Below are 25,429 nucleotides of genomic sequence, written 5' to 3' on the forward strand. Positions count from 1 at the left end.
AGGCAGCTACAGGCGTCACTCAGCCACAGGGTTTTCTGCGGAGCTCGGCACCCTCAGAGGGTGCTCCGGCTCAGGAGGTGCAGTCGGGGCATGGGCAGATGGGGCCATGCTGTGCCCCGGGACAGAGCATCCCTTTTCGAAATTCTGTTTCCCTCTGAGGTCAATTCAGAGTCCTCTGCTAAATCGCCTTTCTCCAAACACCGTGCTTGATACCTGCAGAAAAATCTGGAGAGGGATGCTGAATAAAGTTAGAAATATCCAGCTGTTTAGGAGGCTGGAATTGCTAAGAGGAAAGGGAAAGGGAAAGGGAAAGGGAAAAAAAAGACGGAAAAGAAAAGAAAAGAAAAGAAAAGAAAAGAAAAGAAAAGAAAAGAAAAGAAAAGAAAAGAAAAGAAAAGAAGTTTAAATTTTAGGTGGACATCTAAGTTTTTATTTATATCTGTTTGAATATGCCTTCATGTATCTCACTACATAGAAATTAAATCGTAAGCAGAGTTGAGAAACTCAGGACAGTTAAAGGAAGCATTAAGACATCCACCATAAAGTTACATTTATCTGGAATGGGAAGGGAAATGTAGGAATATTGCCTGGATCTAATTTGAGGCTGACAGCACTGCACACTGCGGGTCCGCTGGAGTCTGGAGCGTCTCTCTCCGATCGATGGTGAGCGCGGGGCACATTGGCAGGGGGCACAGACAGACTATTCCAAGATAATGCAGTGGAAAAGGAAAAAAAAAATCGATCCAAATATATTGTTGAACAGTGGAGCCAGCACGCACCTATGAGATTTATCAAGTATTGATTTGCATGAATATTTTACACTCGCGCCTACGAGAAAAGTTATGGGCCATCTTAAACCGGTGAGCAATGTACCATTTGCAAAGTAGCCATTTAACAAGGTGCTTTCCAGCGTATCGATCATCTTCATTTAAAGTGTAATTAATAATAACGTCTTACTGCAGCTACACTAGGAATTTATTTCAAAAGGGCAGTTCAGACTCTATTTTGATTGTCGTTTGCTTCGCTTAAAAGAAAAAAAAAATCTTTTCACTGATTATTTTTATTAGCGTCCAATAAACACAAGTTGTCTTTGTGAGTAATCTGGCAAGGTTCTCCTTTGCCTCGCCTCTGGAGTGCCATCTAGCTAAGCTGTTGTAGCAACATTCATTAAATAAATGTCAACAGACAAGGATTTATGCTGCATAATAATATTACAGCTGTAGTATAACTGGATTTATTTTAAAGCTATTCTGAGGTTGCTTTGATCTATAAAGCAGCAACGTATGTCTCTATATGTCATAAACAGCCTTTGCAAAAGTACTGTGAGTTTTACAGTCCATCAACATTTTTCTTAGAGCTTTCTGTTTGCAGGAACAGCAAAAAGCGTGTGACTCTTACCCTTTTTATTTGTTTAATAAAAAAATACACACAAGGAAGAAAACTGTGAGGAATTTGCTGTCCTGATTTGAGGGATGGGCTTGGGTGTTCGGGTGTGGGGTTTTTACCTATTTTGAAATAGTCAATGCACATACCTCAGGGACTGCATCTGGTGGGAGGTGTTTCTCTGCATCCAGCAGAAATTTCTTGCCATCAGATACAGGGTATAATTACAAAGTATAATTACAAAAGCTACGAGGTAAAGAAACCTGAGGTGTGTATGTTCCTACTTTCAGCACATACTTTTAATAAGCCACTATAAATCGGTTTCTGCATGTACAGAATAAGGCATAAGTAAGCACTTTTTCTTAGATGACTTCACGTCTTGCACCTTTTAATATTTTACCATGATCATAAGTTACAAATACAGTGTATGAAAAAAATCTGTTTATTGATATAATCAGCACATCTTTAAAAAACAAACATACTAATGTCAAAACACATTTTAAAAATCCGATTGATCATTTAGCCCTGCCAGTTCCTTAACTTCAAGGAAAGAATATTTAGTAAAATCAGAAGCATAATAATCTCATATGTTACTCCAAAGAAAAGGCATGTGGAGAGTGGCAGGCATGTTAAATTTCTCGTTGGATTACAATCTACTCTGATATGACTGTAGTGAGTCAGGATTTTACTCCAGTAGGTAACACTGGGAGATCTGGGGAGCTGGATATGACGGGAAAAACGGGTTAGCCGCTCTCTTCCAGGGGCAGCCAGGCTTTGAACGGCATCAAAATCAAGTGCTTGCGCCCTGAGGAAGAAACATCGCCCCAAGTCACCTCCTCTGGCACGAAAGGCTGAAGTCCAGCCCAGCCGCTTTCCCCGCGGCCGGGCACCGACGTCCCCAACTTCGCCCCTTCCCCGTCCTTCCTACACAGCTCGGGGACCAGGCTTTAGAAGTTTTCATCTCAAAACCGGGTGTTTGACGGATATGCCAAGAAAACGGCCGGCGAATATGTCCGAAGATTTCAGGGTGAGATCAGCATCCGTTTAAAAAAAGAAAAAAAAAAATTAAAAGAAAAAAAAAAAGAGAAGAGAACTAAAAAAAAAAAAAAAAAAAAAGGGAAAAAAAAAAAGAAAAAAAAAAAAAAAAAAAAAAAAGAAAATAAAAAAAAAAAAAAAAAGGAAAAAAAAAAAAGGAAAAAAAAAAAAAAAGGAAAAAACCATCGATTAACCAAACAGCTTCCATAAACGGGGCTTACGTTGAAGCCAGTATCCCAGAAATTTAGTACTTATATATATATATGGATACATATATATGCAATTCTCAAGTGGTTTTGAGGCTTGCAACATCCTGACTTCAACGGTGCAGGCTGGTGCTCAGAGCCATATTTCAGGCCAAAGCAGAGGAAAGGGGGAAAAAAATAAAAAAATTTTAAAAAAAAGAAAAGAATAAACAATAAAGAAAAAAAAAAGGAAAAGAAAAAAAAAGGGGAAGAAAGTCCAAAATTGTTTCGAGGTTATAATCCACCCCTGACCCTTCTTCTAGGGTTTTATATCAAAGCTGAAGCTCCACCACATCTTGTTGATCGATTTCATAACCAGAAAAAGATTGCTTCAGTTATAATGAAAAGCGTAGGAAAGAGTAAGAATGAAATCGCCCTTCCTCCACAGGAGACAGGTCCGCATGCACATTCCCCAGCAGATCCAGGACCTGGCCTTGCCTGCAGGGACACCGAGTGCTCCGAGCTGGTTGGTTCGATTGCAGCTGATTATGCCCTAGAACGTACGATCAAAGCTTGACTTTCCACCAAGGCCGAGTTTTATAAGGTCATTTCCCCCTCAAGATTTGAAAAAAAGAAATTTAAACTTTTAGAAATAATGACAGTCCAGAAATTCATTTTAGGAGTGGGGGAAACAAAACAGTTATTAAAGAAAAACAATAACTTGGCATGCATAATACTTCATATAATATCATGTTACAGGTTCGCTTGCATAATCAGACATACAGCTCCCCAGTCTGTTCCCATCTGATTATTTTTCTTTCCTTCCTTTTTAATTGCCAGTGAATTATTAATCGATTACACAAACCGATCCCGTAAGAGATGGACAAGTGAGGTGCGCTTTCCCCAACCTCTTCAGGAGACTAAAAAAAGTGGCAAATCCACTTGTAAACTACAGTATGTAGAATTACATATATATGTGTACATATAAAACCGTGTATTTTAGCCGATAATTTGCCAGGGACATAAAACGAAAACAAAGAAACCAAATCCTCACAGCTCGGATTTCAGCAGGGCGAATTCTTTCCAACACTTTGCCTTCAAGTTGTTTCAAATCAAAACTTCTGCACCGAGAAGGACCGGGGGCACCAGCACATGCTTGGGTGTCGGTAGTGTGGAAATGAGAGTACGGTGGGAGCGGGATATGTACGGGTTAAGTGGCTAAAACAAAGGGCCCTGGAGAAGCTGCTGGAGGCCGGGATCAGCAGGGTCCCCCGCTCTGCGCGGAAAGCTGCTGGGGCAGCGGGGAGGCTGAAAGGTTTCCCCGGCAGGAGCGCTGCCCGGAGGTCCCGGGGAAGGTCCCTTGGCCGCGGCGGGGCCCCGGGGCTCGGCCGCCCGTGGGGCGGGGGCGGCGCGGCCGGGAAGCGCCGGCTGCTCCGTACATTCGTGTCACGCTCGGCAGCTCCGCGGGTTGCAGGAGGAAGGGTCGGGGGAGTCTGTTCCCCCCCGGAAAACGCCGGTCTGCCTCAGCCCGGGGCCGGGGCGGCGGTGAGGGTTTTGCCGCTGCCACGGGGCTGGATTTTCTTTGGATGCGCGGCGGTGGGAGCCCCGCCGACCTGATCCCTGTGCATGGCTGGGGTCTTTCAAGTCCTTTCGGCTCCCTCCGGGCTGCAGCACGACGCTCCGAGTTTACCCCAAGAGTAAGTTTATTGCACGTTAAAAAAAAAAAAAAAAGTCAAAAAGCAGAAAATCAAGAAACGTGTAAGTTGAAAATAAAAAGTCCGTGTAGGAAGGGGGGTGGAGCTGGAAGCCGAGGGAGGGGGCGAGGGGGCCGCTGTCCCGGCAGAGGTGGGCGCTCAGACGAGTCCTGTCATCTGCGACCGTAGGAAAGGGAGGGAGGCGGCGGGGAAGGTGCCCAGGGGGTAGCTGACGCCGCTGGAGAAGCCCACCAAGGGGGGCGACATGTGCGGCAGGGTGAAGCCCAAGGCGCTCGCCGGCGAGTTCTCGTGGTACAAAATGGGGACCCGCACTATCCTTTGGGCGGCGTGGGAGAGGTTGGCCGCTTCCAGGTCTGCGGCCAGCTGCCGCTTCCACTTGTTGCGGCGGTTCTGGAACCAGATCTTCACCTGGGTCTCGGTGAGGTGCAGCGAGGCGGCCAGCCCGGCCCGCTCGGAGCTGCTCAGGTAGCGCTTCACGTCGAAGGTGGACTCCAGCTGGAACACCTGGCTGCGGCTGAACACCGTGCGCGTCTTCTTCTTGCGGCCGGCGGCGCGTTGCTCCGGCTCTCCCGGCTCCTCGCCGCGCTCCTCCTCCTCCTCGCGGCCGCCCGGCCCCGGCCGCCCGCCCGCCGGGGCTCTCGCCGCCGCCCGCCCGCCGCCGCCCGCCCGCTCCGCCGGCTCCTCGGGCAGCTCCGGAGAGTCCCGGTCGCTGGCTGCAAAGAGAGGCAGAGGGCTGCTGCAGGCGTGGAGGGAGCAGGGGCATCGCGATCCCGCGCCCCGCTCAGCGGGAGGGGAAACCAGCGAGGATGGGGGGAGAGAAAGGCCGGGCAGAGAGGGGCCCGGGGAAAGGCTCCTGCCGCTTCTCTTCTCTGCCCAAATATTTCTGAGTGCATACGCACACGTGCAGGCTTGCTTATATGGAAATACAAGCCCTGTATTTTATATATATAAATATACTGATCTGTGGACATGCTCGTGGGTCTGCGTATGCGTGCACACACATAAACACACTCCTGTGCATGCACGAGCACACACATGGGCTGTTTTCAAATCATAAAACGCACCCGTGTGTGTAAACACACACATGGATATGCACAGAAGTACGTATGTAATTTTTAAATATGTATGTACACACAGGAATACGCGTGACCTCTTTTTTATATACACATGTCTCTATTTACACACGCATGCACATGTACATACTTAAAAGTACATTTGTGAGTAAGTATATTGTGTCAGAAGGGTAAGCATAATAGTGCGTCCGTGTGTATATAGAGAGGGGAAAAAAAGGAATAATTCACAATATTCTGAGCTTCAAAAAGCTGATGGATTGGGACAACTATTCCACTATTCCATGGGGGACATACCTCCATGGAGTCTCCAACACTGTGCATTACAATTACAATTTTAAAGGGGAAAAAAATATTTCCTACTCTTTATAAAATAAAAAAAAAGAAAGAAAAAAAAAAAGAAAAAAGCGCAGTTGCTTCTGGAGTACTTTGCTGTCTCTATATGTACTTCTGAGAGGAATGAAAAATATTAATAAGTCAATTAATGTAAAAAGAAACTATTTGGATTACAAATCACGCTTATTGAGCAATCATGAGATTTCTGCAGGCTCGTATACGGTCACAGAGATGCGCCGAGGCACAATGTTTTTTCTATCAGGAGATAGAAAATAACCACTAATGGCAGCCCATTCACTCTGTCATATGTTAATTCCTGCCCCAAACCCCGGCTTCTGCTCCAACACCCTCTCCACTGGGATCCCTGCAGCGAGAGGCCGCGCTGCGGGCGGAGGGCAGCGGGGCTGGCTCTGCGGGAAGGGGCGGCCGGGACCGAGCCCAGCTGCTTCCCCGGCTTCCCAAAGTCTCCACTGCGCTGCTGGGGGACGGTGCTCCCAGCTTTCCGGCTTGATGGCGAGTAAAAAAAAAAAAAAAAAAAAAAAAAAAAAAAAAAAAAAAAAAAAACAAACTAGCCAGACCTGCCTCTTAAAAAAAATTAAAAATTTTTTAGAGAAAAGCTAGAAAGAAAAAAAGATGGGGGAGGGAAAGAGAAAGGAAAAAAAAAATCCCCAAGCAAGCCAAGAATCCCTGTTTACACTTTGGGCGGCGGGGCGGAGGCTCCAGGTGCCTGACACATAGGGAGCATTTCCGGAGATTTGCCCCGAGCGGCCGAAAACGGGGAGGCAGGGCGGGGGCTGCGGGGGCACTCGGTGCATCCCCCTGTCCCTCTCCGGCCTGCTCCGGGGGGCCGCGGCGGGACCCGGACCCCCCACCCCGGGGGGAGCAGGAACACCCCCAGCCCCAGCCCCGGCCCCGGCCGGGCCCGGCGGTGAAGGGTGGGGAAAGGCGACTTACTGTCGGGGCTGGCGCAGCCCAGGAAGGCGGCGTGTGCCCGGCGGTACCAGCCGACGGCGGCGTCGCGGAGGGGGCAGCCCGGGGCGCCGATGCGCAGCGGGGAGTGCGGCCCGCAGCGCGGACCCCCGCGCCCGCCGTGCCCTCGCTGCCCAGCAGGTCCTCGATGAAGAAGGACGAGACGCGGGCGGAGGTGGAGCCGGCGTTTTCCGTGGCTTCGTCCGGCATCGTCGGAGAGGAGTGCGGGAGGGGGTCCCGGCTCCGCGGGCGGCTGGCTCCTCGGCTCCCCGCTGCCCCGCGGCCGCCTCTCGCCTCTGCCTAGCCCCGTGGATGCTCTCCTGGTATAAAAGCGTTTTTTTCCGGAGTAATCATTTCAGATCGCGGTTTGCCATCATTTCCTGCAAGCTAGGAGGGGAGGGGGGAGGGGGAGGAGGGGAAGGGAACGGGGAAGGAAAAAAAAAAAAAGGCAGCCCGACAACCCATCGGAGGCGCCAGATTCTGCGCGAAAACGCTAATAACGAAATAAAAATGTCATGCGAGTTAAACGGCGGGCAGGAGCGGGGGATCCTGCGGTGGGCGGAGCGCCGCGCCGATTGGGATCTGCGCGGGGAAAGCGGCGGGCGCCGGGCGCTGCCGGGGTGTGCGTGTGTCCGTGTGTGTGTGTGTCTGTGTGTCCGTGTGTCCGCGTGTGTGTCTGTGTGTCCCTGTGCGTGCGCGCCGCCCCGGGGCCGCCGTTCACGAGCTCCTTATTTAGGTCAATTAGGGAGCAAATCCCGGTGCGGGGGGGCGGCGGCGGCGGCTCCGGCACACGGGCCGCAGCCGGGGGGGCTTGGCCGCTCCGCATCCCCAGCCTTCCATTGGCTGCAGCGGGCTCAGCGGGCAGCCCCGGCAGCCAATCGGCTCCGCGGACATCGCGCTTATATTAATATCATTAATATCATTAATAATAATAACCCCCGCCCACCCCCCGCCGAGCGCTTTCATGTGGCGGCGGCGGCGGTGCACGGAGGAGATGCGCCCTCCGCCGCCCGGAGAGCCGGCTCCGGCCCCGCGGGCCCTGCCGCCGCCGCCGCGGCTGTCGGCGGAGCGGTGAGGCTGTCCTCAGCCCGGAGCCCCCTGGCTGAGGCGTTTGAGTCGGTTTTGGGAGAGTGGCGGAGGGGTGACTGCTCCCGTGAGCAGGCAGTGGTGGGGACACGGTGCCTGCTAGGAAAGGGGAGAGGACTCTCCCCTAAGGGGTCTCCCGAGGTCCGTTCTGCTTACCTCATATATGTATATATACTTATACAGATATATTTTATTGATGTCCATACGGTGTCTGTGTAGTTTATTTAGAGAGGCACCCAGCCCGGCTCATCCGAGGCCGCCCGGGACTCCCTGTTCCCCGCGCCCCAGGCCGGGAGGCAGAGGCGATGCGCTGCCCCCTCCAGGAGCCGGCCCGTGTTTCCTGGCGTTACTTCTCTTCAGTCCGACTTTTTAATCATTATCTTACTGTAATACCATTTCCTGGGAGCTCTAAAGTCGTGTCCCCCCCGCCCCCTTTTTGCCAGCTTCTGGAGACAGCCTTGGGACATGGACCCCGGCAAACCCACCAAAGTGCCCCTGGCTGCGGGGCGCCGAAACAGGAGGGTCACCCTCTGCCTTTTCCCTTGGGACCAGGCGAGCCAGATTAGTAGAGGGGCAACTCGGTCCAGAGCGCACGTCGGAGACCCGCGGAGGTTTGGGTGAGTACAGAGACACCCCTGCGATGCGCATCTGCTGGCCAAGCCTCTCCTGCCCTGCTCTTCTCTGCCGGAGGATCCCTCCTTGTTCCCCTTTGCGGTATTCCTGGACGAGTACCCTTTTCCCAGGCCCCGCCTCCCCCTCCCGCCGTGGAACGGGGGCACCGCTTGCTGCCCAGCGGGAGTGTCCGGCGGGCCAGGGGCGCAGCCGGGAACCGAGCCGGCCTCCCCGCCACGGAGCGCTCTCGCTCCTTTCCCGGAGTGACAGTGGGGACCTTTGCGGTCAGGGCCTATTTTTGAAAGAATACTTAAAAAAAAAATGAAGATAAGGGAATAATTCCCCTTTCAATGTCTCCAGAAAAACGCAAACAGTCCGAGCTCTGAAATGGACTCTGGAAAAATGGGAATTCTCTCTTACTTGGGCAGATACCGAGGACAGTCTAGTGAACTGTAAGCCGGGAGATAGAGCATTTGTCACTTGTTGCACAGAAGTGAAGTTAATAAAGATTACTTTTATGCTTGTTTTGCTTGTTCCTGCATAGGAAACACGGCCGATAGTTCTTATGCATCCATAAACCGTCAGCTCTATTTGGCTGCCGGACTCAGAAAATGTGTGCTTTCCGGAATAAAGAAAAAAATGTGGCCCGTGATTGCTTCTGTACATAACACATGCAATCTGCATATCTATAAAAGATATGCTTGTGTCCCATACCCATATTTTATAAAGCGTTTATGCAGTGTGACCATGCAACCTATGTAATATTTTTCTGCTTTCCACTTATAAAGACTTTAACAAAATCACCACGATTAAATTGGCTCTTGCTCCACCCTCCCCAATATTTCTTTAGTATAACGTATAGCTGGTGTGCAATAATCCTGAACTGTGCTTGTGAGACTCGTGTATACTCAGATGTATGCCTGAAATACAAAATCAGGATGAGTACAATTCTATACCTGCAAATGCAACACTTGTACATGCATGTCCGTGCTTATTGGGGTTTTTTTAAAGCTCGTAGCTATGTTCTCACACTTTTTGCATTGCTGTAGTGACATTACTAACATTTCAGGCTTCATATCCTTACTGCTTATTATGATGATGAGAATAAAAAGGGTGTGTGTCTCCTGCAGACATCCTTCAGGGTAGGAAGCAGAAAAAGCACTCAGTGATGGTATTTTCTTAATTTAACTTTAGAAAGGCATCCTTGGCCGCTGTCCTTACACCTTTCGGAGTCCCCTACCCGGAGGTAGCGGGGGCGCAGGGGTCCCCTTGTGCCCAGGGCTTTGCCATCACCCCGCGCCGGGCAGGGGCCGTGCCGCTGCTCCCGGGCCGTCTCCGCCGGGACTCAGCGTGGCCACGGCGAAGTGAAACCTCTCCTTCCCCATCGCCTTCTCTTCCACGGCCATCTCTTTGCGGCACAGTAAATCTTTATTTTTTGCAGGCGGGAGAATGGAGGGACTTTCCCCGGGCAGGTCCTGATGCCTCCGGTTGGTCAGGAGGGAGAAAGAACCACGTGTTTTCTACAGAGCTGGCTTTGAGACCGGGTTTAGACTAGAGGTGTTGGGGTCTCTTATTTTCTCCCATCCTTGGCTCACTTTCTTTCCCAGGTACGTGCTTTTCTCCGAGACATCGGAGACTTCCAGGTCCAGTGCAGGTCCGCGAGGTGCGGGGTGGCCGCAGGCTGTGGCCCCGACTCCAGTGGGGAGAACAGTTCGGCTGAACAGTCCTGGCTTCCAGTTCGTGCCCACCACTGGCCTGGGATGGCCGCATGGCGTGGGGTGTCCGTGGGGCATCCCCCCGTCAGCATCTCCGACGGCTCCTGAGCTCGACAGCGGCGGCCACGCAGAGGGCAGAGAGCAGCGGGGATTTGGGGCCGGGCTCCGTGGGGAATTAGCAGACGGAGGGCTATATTTGGGGCTGCAAACGCGTGTGTGAGTGTGACAAGAGCCTCCAGGGGGTCACGGTGCTGGCGGGCCGGCCGCTGCCGCCTCCCGCACGGAGCGGAGCGGCTCGCTGCAATGTGAATGCAATTACCCTGCTGGGGCTTGATGCCTCCCCTCGCTCTCCCTTCGCTGCCTCGATGTGTCGTAAAATAGAAGCGAAATGAAAGGCAGGCTTTATCGCTCGCACCCCTAACCTCTGCTCCTCTTTGCTTTTAAGGGCAGCGGTTTTTGGAGCCCGGATCTTTGCGGGGCACCGTTGGCCCCCAGTGCAGTGGACAGAGGTGGCTTTGGGCAGGGGCATCATGCTCCCTTCTCCGCACCAAAAAAAGCCGCGCTGAACAGATCGCTCAGTTCTTGACACCTTCCTGAGAGATCAGACGGCATCGCTGGGGGTAAGGGAATTCTTGGCCAATATCTGACTCTGGTTGATGTGTACACATATATAATATATGATACATATTTATGAGTCATAACTATACACTTAAACCCACGTATATATATACATACATATATATGTGTGTGTGTACTTAAAAATAATGCTTCAGCCATGTTCTGTTCAGATATTTACGTATAAAAATAAAACAAATAAAGGCTGTATTAGCATCTTCAGTAACTAGTCGTGAGCCACCAAAACGCAAAACCAGTTCCTAGAAAGCAGTGTTGCTTTTTTGTGTCCAAAACTCCTTCAGAGGAGCAGAAGGGGTGGGATGGTTGGGATAGCTACTTTGAAGCAATAATAAAACAAGAAAAGAACAAAATAACAAACGAACAAACAACCCCCATAAAATAAAGATAAACCAGAAGGAGATTGCACCCCCCGTCCTAGACCTCTGTGTAACACCTTCCTCTCCTGATCCTTTTTAGGAGAGGTGGGGGCCCGCTCACCTTCCTGGGAGCCACCCAAATTCTCCCTCTCGGATATCTTTCGTCCCTCTAGAGTTTGCCAGGTCTCTGCACAGGCTCTGCCACCCTCAAAAAGTGGCGGGTGGGGAGCAGGAGCCAGCGGTGGGTTATGTCCCGCTGAGGCTCACAGGGACAAGTAGAGGGGACTTTTCAGAGGGGTGTCCCTGCCAGCCCCGGTGCCTGGATGGAGGTCCCATGCACATCTCATGGGAATAACCTTTTTTTGGGTGGCCTCTGTGGCGGGGAACATGAAAAGGACAAGGACATGGCAGTGAGAAACTTTTTCTTGCAGGTAGAAAACCCTAAAGCCCCTCAAATGTGAGTTAAATAGCACTTGAGTGCAGCAACACTTCGTGGATTCCTTCCTGAACCTGCAGTAAATTTTAACGGGTCCCTGAAGATGGGGAGAACAGAGGAAATTATTTTTCTTTCCAGTGTATTATCTTTATAAACCCAGTCCAGCTGAATTCTTCACCACCAGTGAGACTGGAAGAGAACTTTTCCCCTCTCAAGGGCGCTGCACAACCCAGGCTGCATCCCATGAATATGTTCATTATTCACAGACAGTCACTAAGTGCTTTGGATGGAAACTTCCAGCCTGTGGCATGTCCTGACTGCCCGTGATGTCTGTTTATTGCTCGTTAGAGATGCCATACAACTCGCAGCATGAATAGCATCGCTTAAGAGCTGGCTTCTTGCTAAGTGAGGGCTATTTTAACCCATGATAAATTATCGAACCGGAGAATGTCCTTAGGTACCTAAATATATTAACTAAGAAAACAGTTCGAGAATCATTTCGGGGAATATCTATTCCCTTGTGTTAAAATCCCAGGACCCTTTCAGAAATATTTAATTGTTTGACTGGAGATGGGGAGAGAGGGAGAAAATAAATCATCATCAAATTATATGAGATCTTAAAATAAAAAAAAAAATTAGTCCCCGCAGAAAATGAGATAACAATTATAATACAATGCTGTTTTAAAGTGACTTTTCCAGAAATGTCTTTGGCATTGATTTCCCTATACAATTTTAACTTTTTTTTTCTTCTTTCTTTTTTAAATGTACAGTGAGAGAATGCATGGTTTTATTGGTACTGGTTAGGGTCAGCCACAGGAGAATTATGGAGGTCATGTGAAATAGGTGCCAATAAAGCTTTTATTATTGTTATACAGACAAAAGAGCATTATGGAAAGAGATCCTTACCAGACCTAACCATGGATATTTTGTTCTGTTAACAATCACGCTGAAAATACAGAGACACTGTAAAAAAGAAAAAGCCCTGACTTTTCAAAGCTTTTCAGAACATTAACCTATTATCAAGTAAGATTGTTGGAGCTATTTCACCCCAGAAAATTAAGGTGTCCTGAAATGAAGCACTGAACATAACTCATTATTTTATATAAATCAAAATAGCTAAGGAGCTAAAACAAAAAAAATTTGCACTGTCACAAGAGAATATGACTCTCTATTTTGAAATAAATTTAACACTTGACTTTTGTGTAATGCAACATAAAAAAAAAATTAATAACAAGGTACTCTTTAGTTTGTTTGTATGTATCCACTGTTTGAATCTGAAGATTTTCTGCCAAAACTTGAAGTTGAGGATTCTGAAGTAAAAATTAAAATGCTGTTCCCCTTCCTTTATCCAGTCTTGAATTATTTTAGCAGAGCACTAAACTTTGTCAAGGACTGTAGTGAACGTCCACATGTGTTGATAGATTGGATTCTCAGATCAAACTTCAAAAACTGTTGGAGCTTAGTGAATTTCGTAAAAACTCATACCTTCTTAAATCTGATTGACTCAGGAGTTTTAGATTAATTCCAGGACAGAGCCAATTTCAATCAAAGAAAGTATTAAGAACTTACAGTACAAAACATCCTTTGTACTTTTACAGTTGTGCAAAAGGAAAATGGATTCACGGATCAAAGTTAGCCCCCAAATATTATTAACACTGGAGTAAAAATCATACAAACTTTTACTTTGATAGTAAAATATTTCAAACAATGTATATACTATGGGGATAGTCTAATGTTCAAGAAAACTTGTGAAAATTACATTAAACTATATGATATTAAAAAAATCACATATAGTAATGATTTATATTAATAAGAAGCAAGTGTGCTCTGTATAGATAGAAAACAGAAAGCATCTCCTTCCCACTGACTTTTGAGTCGTTCATCATAAAGGAGGACAACTATTCAACCTTTAAAACTCTCATTAGATGAAGGGAAGTGTTTTCCCTTGTCATGTGAAAATTATGCTTCTCTAAATCATACTTGAGTAAAGCATACATATTCTGCCTCCAAACAAAAACTCTTCCACCAGTGATACATATGCAAATGTGAAGCCATAAGTTTTTGAGTAAGTCCAGAAATAATCTTTATAGAAATCCATGAATAGTTAGAGTTTGTGTGAGTCATTAAAATCTGGGGATGAATGTAGTTTTCAAATGGTTCTGCAATAGATTATAAATGGTTTTGCAATGCTCCAGCATGTGTGGAGATACATATCTGGAGATATATACAGTTACATACATATGAATATGTTTATTATAGTATACAAAATTACATTTTCATACAGCATGAAAATAGTGTTGAAGTGCTCTTAGAAAGGCTTGAACCCAGTCAAAAATAATATTGTAATGAACTCAAATCCTAATGTAAAACCACGGAAACCCCAAATGCATTCACTTTCTTGTTCTGAATTATTTTGTTATCAATTCTGATTAGTCCTAGAAAACCCTGAAGCAGTAGGAAGGCTGGGTCAAGCACTGAGTGAACTCGGTGGTAAAGCTCTGTTTGCTTTCTCTCCTGGAGCAGCACTGGGAAGTGCTATCTTCCCCAGGATCTCAGTGGGGCTCGGCAGGAAACTCAACCATATCTGCTCCTTCTCATAAGATTCCCCTTTGACTTCCCAAGCTCCTTCAGTTGTGGTAGGATGGCCGAGCCAGTTCCCACAGTAATTCATTATGAAACCTGAGCACCTCAGCTCACATTCTGCCCTTGCCAGGACATGAGAAGTCAACCCAGAAATTTGCACAAGCCTCTGGCTATGAATAATAAAATCTACACTGCAGTTAACTGAAATTGGAGCAATAAGTGGCCTTGCTGCAGGAAAATTTCCATATTAGGCTTTGTAAATGCATGTCTTGCCCAGAGGAAGCTGAAGTTCTATTTAAATGAAGACAGTACTGGAGAAGTGAGTGAGGAGAGCTGAAGGTGCAGCTCAGCTGTCTGCCATACTAAGTGGGAAGAGGTGCCAATGCTCCTTTTATGTCCTTCTCTCATGCAAAACTCTCCCCCCACATCTGCTGGAGGGGACTAATCAAACTAAGTGGAGACTTCTATGTTTGACCTTTCCATCCTGTGCTCCTCTTAAATATAGAGCATATCTAGCCAACATTTTCCACATGTTTAGGGGGCAAACATCATACAGGAAAAGTCAGGTGAGTTACTTTGTGGCCCCTTCCAGCTGTCTGTCTTGGGGAAGATTTCTTGGTGCTCCATGACAACACATACCACGGTGCAGAGGCGTGAAGGGCAGCTCTGCAGAGAAGATGCAGTCAGCTGAATTTTGTGAGGGGAAGAGCTCAGCTGGAGGTGGGACTGCTCTCTTTAGCCAGCACTCTGTGATGGTGTGGTCTCTCCAGCTCACAGATGACTTGGTCTTGCCCTGCTCAAATGCTCCATATGACTTGGCTTTCTTGTCTGAGTGTGCATAGGCAAGTTATAAAGGATCACGGCACAAGTTTGGGCATATGTTTGTTCACAGTCTTTGCTGTGAACTCACTCCCTGGAGGTTTTTGGCCTATTAGTCCCCTGTGTCAGGGCATTTAGAAGAGGAAAAAGTCCATAGACTGCTCCTGGTGGATATCACACCCTCCTGTTTTGGCAGGGAAGAGCCAAGCCATGTCACACCACTTGCATTTAGGACTAAGGATGGAGCCAGCAGGGTCCAGCCTGAAGCCCCCAAACCCCTGTGGTGCATCTGGCAAGGGACCCCAGTGTCCTTAGTGGGAAGAAGAGGTGCCCTTCCATCATGGTGTGCAGTTGTGGCAGTTTGTGTGGGTGATAAGTGCTTTGCAAAGGAGAGTACTCCTTGCCTGGAGTACTCCTTGCCTCCTGACAGCATCCTCGCAAAAGTCTGGCAAACCCCAGCCCTTTAGCAGTATTTATAGCTATATCTCTATCTGATGAGCCACTCTAAAGTAGGTTAACTCAAAACATACCACTTTGCTGCTTGGAAATACAGATGTGAAGGGATATCTGGTTCTAATATACAGATCACCTTATGGTGTGGCAGGTTTCAGTTTCCACAATAGAGAGTGCATTTGTGCTAGGAGTGATTTAAGCCATTTGGGACCTTCAAAAGCAGAAACCCTTCATGAACCTTATTGGAAATGACTACACTTGGTGAAAAAAAAAGGAAGAGAAGCTAGAGGGGTGATCCAAGATCACACACATCTAAAGAGTGGAAAGGAAACCTTTTCAAATGTTGCTTTCTTGCAGAAAATGCCTAAGATAAGTGTTTGAGGGGTATCTCCATTCCTCTGTTGAGCTGCGAATTCCTGTTAATGCTAATGGAACTATAATTTCATTGCACAAAACCACCAGATTTAATAAAGAATAGTCAGTTTATTAAGTATTAGCACTATCAATCATTATACTTTCTACTGCCTTTTCCATTTTGCATTTCCCCTTTTGCTGAGGGAAGCAATGAGGAGGACAACAGAGCAGCTTTTTCCTTCCAGATACACCTGGTGGATTTGAGCTCTGATATTTCTCTTTCCCTTAATACATGGAAATCCCCTAGGAAGAGCAAAATATCAGCTTAAAGATCATCTGTACAGATTGGAAAGAAGGATTTTGCCCTTGGGTCCAAAAGCTGGAATGTTTTTTGCAGATCACAGACTCCATAAAACATATGTACTTAATAAATAAGCAAACAAGCTTATGCTTAAGTGGGGCTTCCATGCAGTAAAGGAGAACAACATTTGACAAGTTGGGGTTGAAGGGTTGACATTTACACCCCTTGTATCCCAGAGCCACTTTTTTCAAATATCCACTTTTCAGGTTCACAGTGATTGTGCTTTGGAGGTGCACAAGAGGAACTTTTCAGAAGCTTATACCAGGTGATCTGAAATGCTGCTTCTTCACAGGTCTGAGTGACCCCATGCAGAAAGTGCATGGAATAAGTCTGCTTTGCCAAAGGGGGAACCAAATGAGCTGAGAAGCCTTTCCCTCATCCCCATCTACCTCCTCACTCCCTGCACAGGTCAGCAGGGAAAAGAGCAGAGGGGAAGCAGCTGGAACAACGCCAGCACTTGGGGCTTTTGGCAGCCCTCTGCAGCAGGAGCTTGGGGTCTTTTTGCATTTGTCTTCTGCGGAGCTGTCAGCAGGTAAAGCACTCTGCTGTGTTTCTCAGAGCTGCTGAAACATGATGTGCTCTGTCTCCACCTTTGGCAGAGCTTGCCTGACCCTGCCTTGCTCCTTGCAAGGGTGAGGCAGATTCAATCCCCTCGGCAGCCCTGACGGGTCACCCAGGCTTGGTCAGGCCCGAGGAGCTGTCCTCTTACATTTAGCAAGAGGGAAAAAAGCCACCAGCTGCTTGCAATTGCTAAGACACTAAGCACGGATTTTGCTTTCACAACTGAATGTTTGACAGTCACGATAGCCAGACTTAGCAAGATCTTATCAGTACCTTTGGCTGCCAGGCCAAAGGCCTGAGCACCTCCAGGGCTCCACAGGGTTGGCTGGGATGGAGGATGCCTGTGTTAAACGAGGTGGCTCTCCACAGCAGCAAGGATATCATTCCAGTGTCTTGTGGTCCCCACTCGGGGCAGGAGCCAGACAGAAGTCAGGTGTCAAGCCTGATAGATTATCTTGACTTTTACTGTGCAGAGAGGCAAGAGGGACTGTAGAGGGTCTGTAGAGGGTCATCTGTTTCCCCTCTCTTTGCATTCCTACTTGGCAGAGATGATGGCTCCTGCAAGTGCTGCCAAAATCACTGTATAAGGCATTGACATTGAACCAAACACCTAACTTCTAGCTTTCCTCTTCCTTCACTTGTGCCTCTCGGTGTGAAGAACAGTAGAAGTAGACCAAGGACCTCACTCATCACTCCATCCTTAGCTTATCCTTAAAAATGTATGCACATAGCCTCAAAAATATGTCAGCCCAAAGATGCATAGCAGCCACTCCCTTTCATAAAAGGCAAGTTCTGTGTAATTTGGACCAAATTACTACATGGTAGGTACAGTGAAGTCAAAGTAAGGTTCAGTTGAGGATAAGAAACACAGTAGATTATATTTGCTTAGATTTGTTGTTCTTTTAGTCCATGGAGATAGAAAAACAGTGATTAATTTCCACCATCATTTGTTTTATTTAGTGCAATATCTATACTATTCCAAGTTACCTACATTTAGTTATGGGTTCAATTCAGAAAAAAAAATGGTATGACAGTAAAATATTTCCTTGGACTTTGTTTTATATTAATCCAGGAAGTCTTGTGGGCACCCATGTCTGAGATCAACAGAGAATTAAAGAGACAATGACTCAGAGTCAAAAAGAGCAAGCATCTTTTTGCCTGATTGCTGGGTTGTTCCCCTCTATTTTGCGCTGAAATTTCAAGTGTTTCTACACACAGACTTTCCCTTTTCATATACATACAAATTCCAGTTTAAAAACAAAACAAAATAAAACAAAAACCACAAATCCACTGAGATCTGACTCAAAGAGATCTTTTAGCCTTATGAGGTATAAATTAAAATGTAGGTTGTCCTTGAGAAATATGAATCTGAAGAATCTGAACTACTTTTTCCCATAAGGACCAAATCTAATGATGGATGGGAAGGATTAATGAGGATTTTAGCAGCACTTGCATCTTGCTGATTCTAAGTAACACAGTATTTAGAGAGCTTTGGGAACCTTTCTGGCACCTAACAAGTACTTCTAGATCCTTCAGTTTAAATTTAAATTCAGATTAATGTTTCAGATTAGTTTGCTACTAGCAATTTTGCAAACACTAACAAATTCCAATTATTGTATCTGTACCTAATCAGATATTAACCAGGATATGTAGATGCAGATTATTTAAAATTATATCACAATCAGCATGATTAGGAAAAGAGTCATAAAAATCTTAAGGTTGCTTTTCACAGAGTCTGAATCTGGGGAAATGTTTGACTGATATGTAAGTTTATATGGCTTGCATTTAGCAAGAATAGTTTGTATCTGAATTAAATCTGAGGAAATAAATTATAAAATTATGCCTTTCCTTGAGCTGAAATCGTCTGCATCTGACCTATATCAAGGTAGTGATTTTAACCATAGGCCACATGTTCTTTGTTTTGGACTTGTTTCTATTCTGCAGTCTTATCTGATGTTTCTGCCATGTGCACATTTAGCCAGCCTTCCTTGGTATGAAACACTACACTTGCCAGGCAATGCATGGGAAAGAATTTTTGCTAGTGGGAATCAGCATTTTTCACTTTTTCCTTGTGTAAATTAAGTCAATAAGAAAAGTGTCTGGTCATTCTGCACTAATTTTAAAAGCATATAAAATACTTCCCACTACTTTAGTTTCCTATTCTAATCTTTCAAAATGTGTGCCTGTATTTACTTGGAGCTGCAATTAATGTAAACATAGGTGAAAATAAGATGATGCAGAGGAACATCTTTGCTAATCCTTGACTGGACACATGATGTGTAGATACCTTTTAATTGCTTAAACACCAGGGCAGGGTTTGGTGTAACTGAGGACCAAATGGACCTTTTCACAGTGGACCTCGAGGCTACATCCCTCCCCTGACCAAGCACAGAACTTTGCAAAGTGCTCCCTACACAGCCTGACAGGTGTGTTTTCCTCATTTCTCACTAAAAGTTTATTCAAAGTGAAGCACAGGTGAGATCTGTGGTGTAAAACAGCTCCAAAAGGGTTCTGGTGCTGCAGAACCCCTTGGGATGCTCCAGGTGTTGTGAGAGCACAGTGCAGGTAACCCATCTCAGACAAAAGGCACTGCTGAGGTCCAGGTGGATTAAGATTTCCTTCTACAGTTCTGTATTGCACAATCCAAATGTACACTAAAGTTAGATCTGTACTTCTGCCAAGTTGCAATTTATAAATAAAAGGCTTCAGAGCAAGCCAATTTTCCTACTTAGTTTTAATAGCTAATACTCTGAAAACCTCAAGGCTAATTAAACTGTTCATTGTCCTGCTGCATTTAATTATTCAGATATTGATCTAACATCTTAATGCACAAGACAAAATAGTGACACATTTTATATTTGGAAATGGAAAAAATAGGAAGCAGACCTGCTTTGAAAATCATTTACCAGTTAAAAACAGCTCAAAGATTATTTCCAAGTGTTTATTTTTCTTCATGAACCACATAGATTTTTTTTGTCTACATTTAAAAAAAAACGAAGGAAGAAGAAAAAGAAGTTACAAAAGGTAGAAAAAACCCTAACAACAAGAATCCCAAATAAACAAGCAAAACCCTACAGAATTGCCCATAAAGTCTGCCTCAAATTTCACATCTAGCTGAAAAAATACCCTGCACAGTAAATTACCAAATCCACGTAACTCTATAAAGATGGAGACAAGTCATTTGTAAAATCAGAACAGCACAGGGCAATCCTCTGTTCAATTCTGACCCTACCTAAGACAGCCTCTGACCTTGGACTAATAAATATTTAGCTTGCCTTGCTCCTCCACTGCCTGAAAACTGAGCCTCATACATTTTCCTCTTTTGCTGTTGTCTTAATTTAGGTCCCCATCTTTCTGATATGAGACTTGCTCTTGCTGGGTACTTAGCCTTGGGACTGAAATAGAACCCCACACAATACAGAAATAGCTGTTCTATAAAGACAACCTTTTCAAGGTTCTTTTTTTAGAAAGAATGAGTTTGTGCTCCTCCTTAGTTTTTGTTTGTTTATTTGTTTTGGTTTGGGTTTGGTTTTTTTTTTTGGTCCCCCATTTTAATGTCTTGGAAATATCATCTCATTCCTAGGAAGCTTTCTCATGACTTTTTTGGAAAAGCTATTTTCTCCTTCCCAACCACAATATGTGAAGCTTTTCGAGAATGAGAAACACAGATGTTCTGGGTCCACCAATGTCACTTCCACTTTTATTGTAACATAAAACAGAAAAAGAGAACCTGGGTTATTTATACTGGAAATAATCTATAATTTAGCCATTTACAGGTGACCTAGACACCCTCATGCACAGAAACTTATAAATGTAGCACACAGTCTGTTTCATCCACAGGACATTCTTAGCAGAGGCACTGTGCCCTGATAGAGCCTAATAACCTCCACTGACTGTGGGGACAGCTCATGCTGACATGTCCAGAACATCCTTAGGTTCTTTAAAGGCAGTTTCTTAGTGTGTTTTGATATGCCCAAAGTCATCCAAGATATTTACATAGGACTTCAATTATGACCCAGGACTTTTGGGAGACTCTCATGGTGCTGGAGCAGGACCATTTAATGCTACATGGCTTGAATGATACCAAACACATCACTCTGATTCCCACCTGCAAAGACCGTGAGACAAATGGCATTATTAACGTCAAGATTTGTGGTTTTCTTGTGTTGTATTTTTTTTTCCCCGCAGAGGACACACTGAAAAAGCAAAGTGATTTGCCAAACCATAGGTAATAATTCCCACTGGATTTGATTTGGCCTGCGGGATCTAAGCTCTGTGGTCAGAAGATCCCTTGGAGGAGAGCTAAGAAAAAGACAAGAGCTAACAAAAAGAGCAATTCAGTTGCATTAGCTGTCCCTCCAGTGACACTTAAGCTGCCTTCAACTTGCTTCTGGAGCACAAGTAAAAAAGATAATGAAATTAGTAGAAGAAAATGGGGTGCTCTTGACACCTCTGAAACGGAGATTTCACTGCAAGAGTAATGCAGGTTCTGACCCAGGTCTGGGGACCTCTTCATGAGAGGCAGCACAGACCAGAAGCTTTGATGGGAAGGGCAGAGCCGAAGGGCTACAGTGAGGGAGCACAGGAGAGAGCAACAGGCTGCAGGAAAGGCTTCCTGTGCCTTCATCCATGCCAAGGCTGTGCTTCCACTCAAGACTTTGAACTTACAAGCTGTTAAGGTCCCATGGCTGGTCATTAGGTAGTTCTGGAATCATATTTTTGTTGGATAGAAGTAAATACAAATTTTTTTAAAGCACAGTATTTCAGTACAATGGCTCAGCAGGGGATTGACTTAAAGCTTGACAAATGGGAGACATTGTTTTATGCAGAAATGCAGCGTGCTCTGCCTTGCACCAGCAGGAAATATGGATTTTCCCTTTATTTGATCTCACATCAGGTAAAATATCCATCCAGGAATAGCATATGGCATCTGGTCATTATTGCACAATTCACTGGCTGGTAACTCCCATGCTGCATCTCCAACTCAGAGTAACTGACATCAGATAATACAGTTGGGATTAATCCAGGCTTTATAAAGTGTTCCAAAAACTCAGAGCTAATTACTAGGCTTGAGATTCCCAGATTGGCATATGGTGTTTAAAAATGTTGTGCAATTGAAGGGAAAGCATAAATTTTGCAAGAGCTGTATTTCGCCAGAAAACTTGCTTTCCCCTCTGATTATTTATTGCTAATTGCAGGGAAGTGTCTTACATGTGTCAGTGAATTTCTTTTTGAATCTGCTAGTCCAGATCCTGATGCCCTTTAAAAAATTACCTTTAAAAACCTTCAGAAAAAAAGTCTGGTTTCCAGTCTGGCAAAGGCAGTAGAATTGACTGTAATAAACTATAGCAGATCACTTTGCAGTCACATTAAAATCAAGTTTAATAACATTAAAGTTTGTACGTGATGGGAAATTCTCCTTTAAATTCCTTCACCATCTGTTGCTTAGAAGTCAGCCATGAGTATTTCCCTTCCATTTCTCCTTTCCTCAGAATGGTTAATGCACAGACACAAGTTTTTAAAGGCTGTACTCAGGGTGGCTGCTGGAAGGGGAGCAGAAGGACCTTGGCTGTGCTGGAGTGAGAGAGTGGCATCTGCTGATAGATATCAGGGACTGAAATTTCACTCACCAGAAACTGTTTCATCACAGAGAAATTATTCAAGACCTAAGTTGGTTGTTAAGCCTTTTTTCAATGAATCTCCCCTGCTCCGATTTTGGAATTATTGCTGGAATAACCTGCTGGAGAGTTAAAGAAATTTAGGTGAACCATTTATTGTTTATTTTTTTGTTTTACGGTATATCTCTTTACTGCAGCTGTCCGAGCTTTTCCTTCTGCCATCTAAACAGCACCATCTTCAGGCACATTTATAACCTATCCATTACCCAGCGGTGATCTACATGTTCCTGTACTGGGAATGCTCTTTTCCTGGTGCTGAAATTGCACATCTCCTCCTCCTGGCTTTTCCTTGGGCATTGTCTTTAAATCTTGACACTTGTCAAAATTACTCTATCACCCCGAGATGCGACTTCCAAACCCCTTCCAGGTGCACCCATTTTGTCTTGTATGATTGAACCTTTTCTCAGCTGGACACTTAAATTTTCTTTAAAGAGTTTCACCATTATATCCGTTTCATACTGATTATTTCTATCATTCACTGTGATTTTTTTTTCCTGACCTCCCCCGTGGAAAAAACAAATATATTTTTATTGGTTTTGTTCCAATGATGCATTTCCACTTTCTGTTTTCACCCTTGAAAGAAACAAAGTGATTCTTAGATCAACTGTATTTTGTTATGTCCTTGTCTTGAACATATTTTTAACACAAATAAAATCCAGTTAAGTCAAAAGAAATACATAAGTTATTAGGCTGTAGCAATTATGTTTGTTTAATATATAAACAAAACAAGTTTCAGCTTGGTGAGTATTAAAACCACAGGAGCATGCAACAAGAGATACGCAGTACACTTATAATGCCATCATAACCACCTACTGTTATTTACCCCAACAAAATGTCACTTGCATGGTTTGTTTATTCTTCGATTTTTTTTTATAGTCCAAAGGTAAACAAACAGAAAAAAATTGACACAGCAGGTCTATGTTCAGTCACTGCTGTTGGAAGAGGAAGCAGAGACTCGTCCCCTTCATCCCACCAGCCACCCATGGTCTCTGCGCAAGGGGGAGTGCAAAGTGACTTAATGTAGTTCTTTATGGCCAGGTTTGGCCTCTAAGAAACACAGTAAATGCTTCTGCCCTTCGCTTGACAGCTAGTAAATGACGGGGAGATGCAGTCCCTCCTTCCTGCCCTCTCCTTGCAAAGAGAAGGACAGTGCTTAACTTCAAGGAGGGTGTTCACATCCAGCATTGCCTCCAGCGATTTTCCCCCGAATCCGTGGGATCTCTCCAACTGCAGCTGATAGAGAAAGCACGACTTCTCCTGCCTTTGCTTTATTAGATAGACCAACAACGTGGTGACACTTGAGGTTTTCGTTAGTCATTATTTGGGAAAGAAAAATTCCTCAGTACTAAACCCGCTGGATTTGCCAATTTTCAGTTTTACCGCGAGAGATGATTTTGTCAATGTTTCACGAGGTTATTACGGCTGGCGTCTGCAGGAAATGCTGCAGCAGGCAGCGCTCGCCGCGTTCCAGCCGTTCCCAAAGGAAAGGAGAGCGCAGATGCGCCGGGGCCTGTCCCGGTGTCCCCGTGTCCCGGTGTCTCCGTGTCCCGGTGTTCCGGACGGGGCCCCGGGTGGGTGGGTGGTGTGGGATCCGGATCTCTTCAGACCCTGTATTTGTATCGGGAAGCAGCGGTTATCCGGACGGGGTCCCGGGTGGGTGGGTGGTGTGTGATCCGGACGTGCAGCTCTTCAGACCCTGTATTTGTATCGGGAAGCAGCGGTTATTGCTCGGCCCTGCTCGGCCTCCTCCTGCCCGGCCGACAGCGGGCCGGGGCACACGGGGCTCGGGCACCGCCTTTCCCCGGGGAAGCGGAGAGAGATGGGGCCCTCAGGAGCCCCACGCCGTGCGGAGGTCCGAGACTGGCTAAACCATCCCCTGAAGGCAGGGTTCCGCCGTGTCTCACCGCCTCGGCCCCGCGGGCGAGGCTGAGGGGAAAGGCCTGTGCGGAGGGGTGGAACTCGGCCGCCGCTGAAGAGGGGCGGCAAGGTTGCCCCTCACCCTGGATAGGAGCTAGGCTGCTCGTAATAAAGAGGCTTTACAGCCAATGATAAAATTCTTGTGTCCTACTTTTGGGCGAGAGATCTCCTTTGGGGGTTAATTTAAGGAGACGGAAGAGTACCGGGAGGGGAAGGGTGGGACAGTACCCAGGCCACGCTGGAGGAGCCGGCCGAGGGCAGGGGGACAAGGCAGAGCCCCCCTCGGGCCCGGGCTATGCTCAGCCCCTCTGCAGTGCCACCCGGGTCTGTCTCCGTCCCGCGGGTCCGGCCCGGTTCGGCAGCCGCAGGGCCCGCTGCTCCTGCAGCCCCGGCCCCAGCCCCGGGCTCAGCTCTGAGGGGACAGCAGGGATCCCCACGGCTGCGGCCCGACCTGGCGTGTCCTTCCCCACGAGGGCAGCTACCGGCCCCAGGGAGGGCAGGGCACATCCCCAGTGTCCCCCTGACAGTGCGATCCCCTGGCAGGCCCGGAGCGCCCGCGGCTGCCCCTCACTCCTCCAATGGCTCCGGGGGCTCGGGAGCTGCGCCCGGCGCCCCTTCCGCTCCTGAGAACAGGCACAGATTGAGGAAACGATTTTCTTTTCTTTTCTTTTCTTTTCTTTTCTTTTCTTTTCTTTTCTTTTCTTTTCTTTTCTTTTCTTTTCTTTTCTTTTCTTTTCTTTTCTTTTCTTTTCTTTTCTTTTCTTTTCTCTATTCTCTTCTTTTTCTTTTTCCTCATTTTATTTCTTTTCCTTTTTTTTCCCCCTTTATTTTAGCCCCTTTTTTGTCTGCTTTTGTCTCTCTTTTATTCTGATTATTTGACTTTTTGAGATAACCCGTTTTTCAAGTTCATTTCGTTTTGCCCGGGTTCACGGCCTCCCTTAGGAAGGAGCCCTGAGGGGCTCGCTCGTCTCCCTTCGCCTCTGCGGAGCCGGGCAACACGGGCCACACGGGACCAGCGCAGCCGGGTCCTCAGCGGAGAGGCGAGGAGGGATGGAAGACAGGGGACTAAATTCCTGTCCACACAAAACAGCTCCTCTTCACGGCTGGGAGGTGAATTCGATCCGTCCCCAGCGCCCCCGCCCCAGGGAGCCCCGAGCCCCGCGGGGCCG

At 46.4% G+C, this 25,429-nt stretch overlaps 1 protein-coding gene across 1 annotated transcript; it reads right to left on the bottom strand.

Annotated features, from left to right (window-relative positions):
• Positions 1-4,456: 4,456 nt before the first annotated feature.
• LOC120511606 (homeobox protein HMX1-like) lies at positions 4,457-6,918 on the bottom strand. The gene is given in 3 exon segments (XM_039728905.1): positions 4,457-5,031; positions 6,679-6,816; positions 6,819-6,918. Coding segments are annotated over 3 exon segments (798 nt in total). The 5' UTR covers positions 6,904-6,918.
• Positions 6,919-25,429: the final 18,511 nt, after the last annotated feature.

Source organism: Passer montanus, unplaced genomic scaffold (assembly GCF_014805655.1).
Source record: "Passer montanus isolate IOZ18808 unplaced genomic scaffold, ASM1480565v1 scaffold67, whole genome shotgun sequence".
In the NCBI taxonomy this organism is placed as follows: Eukaryota; Metazoa; Chordata; class Aves; order Passeriformes; family Passeridae; genus Passer; species Passer montanus.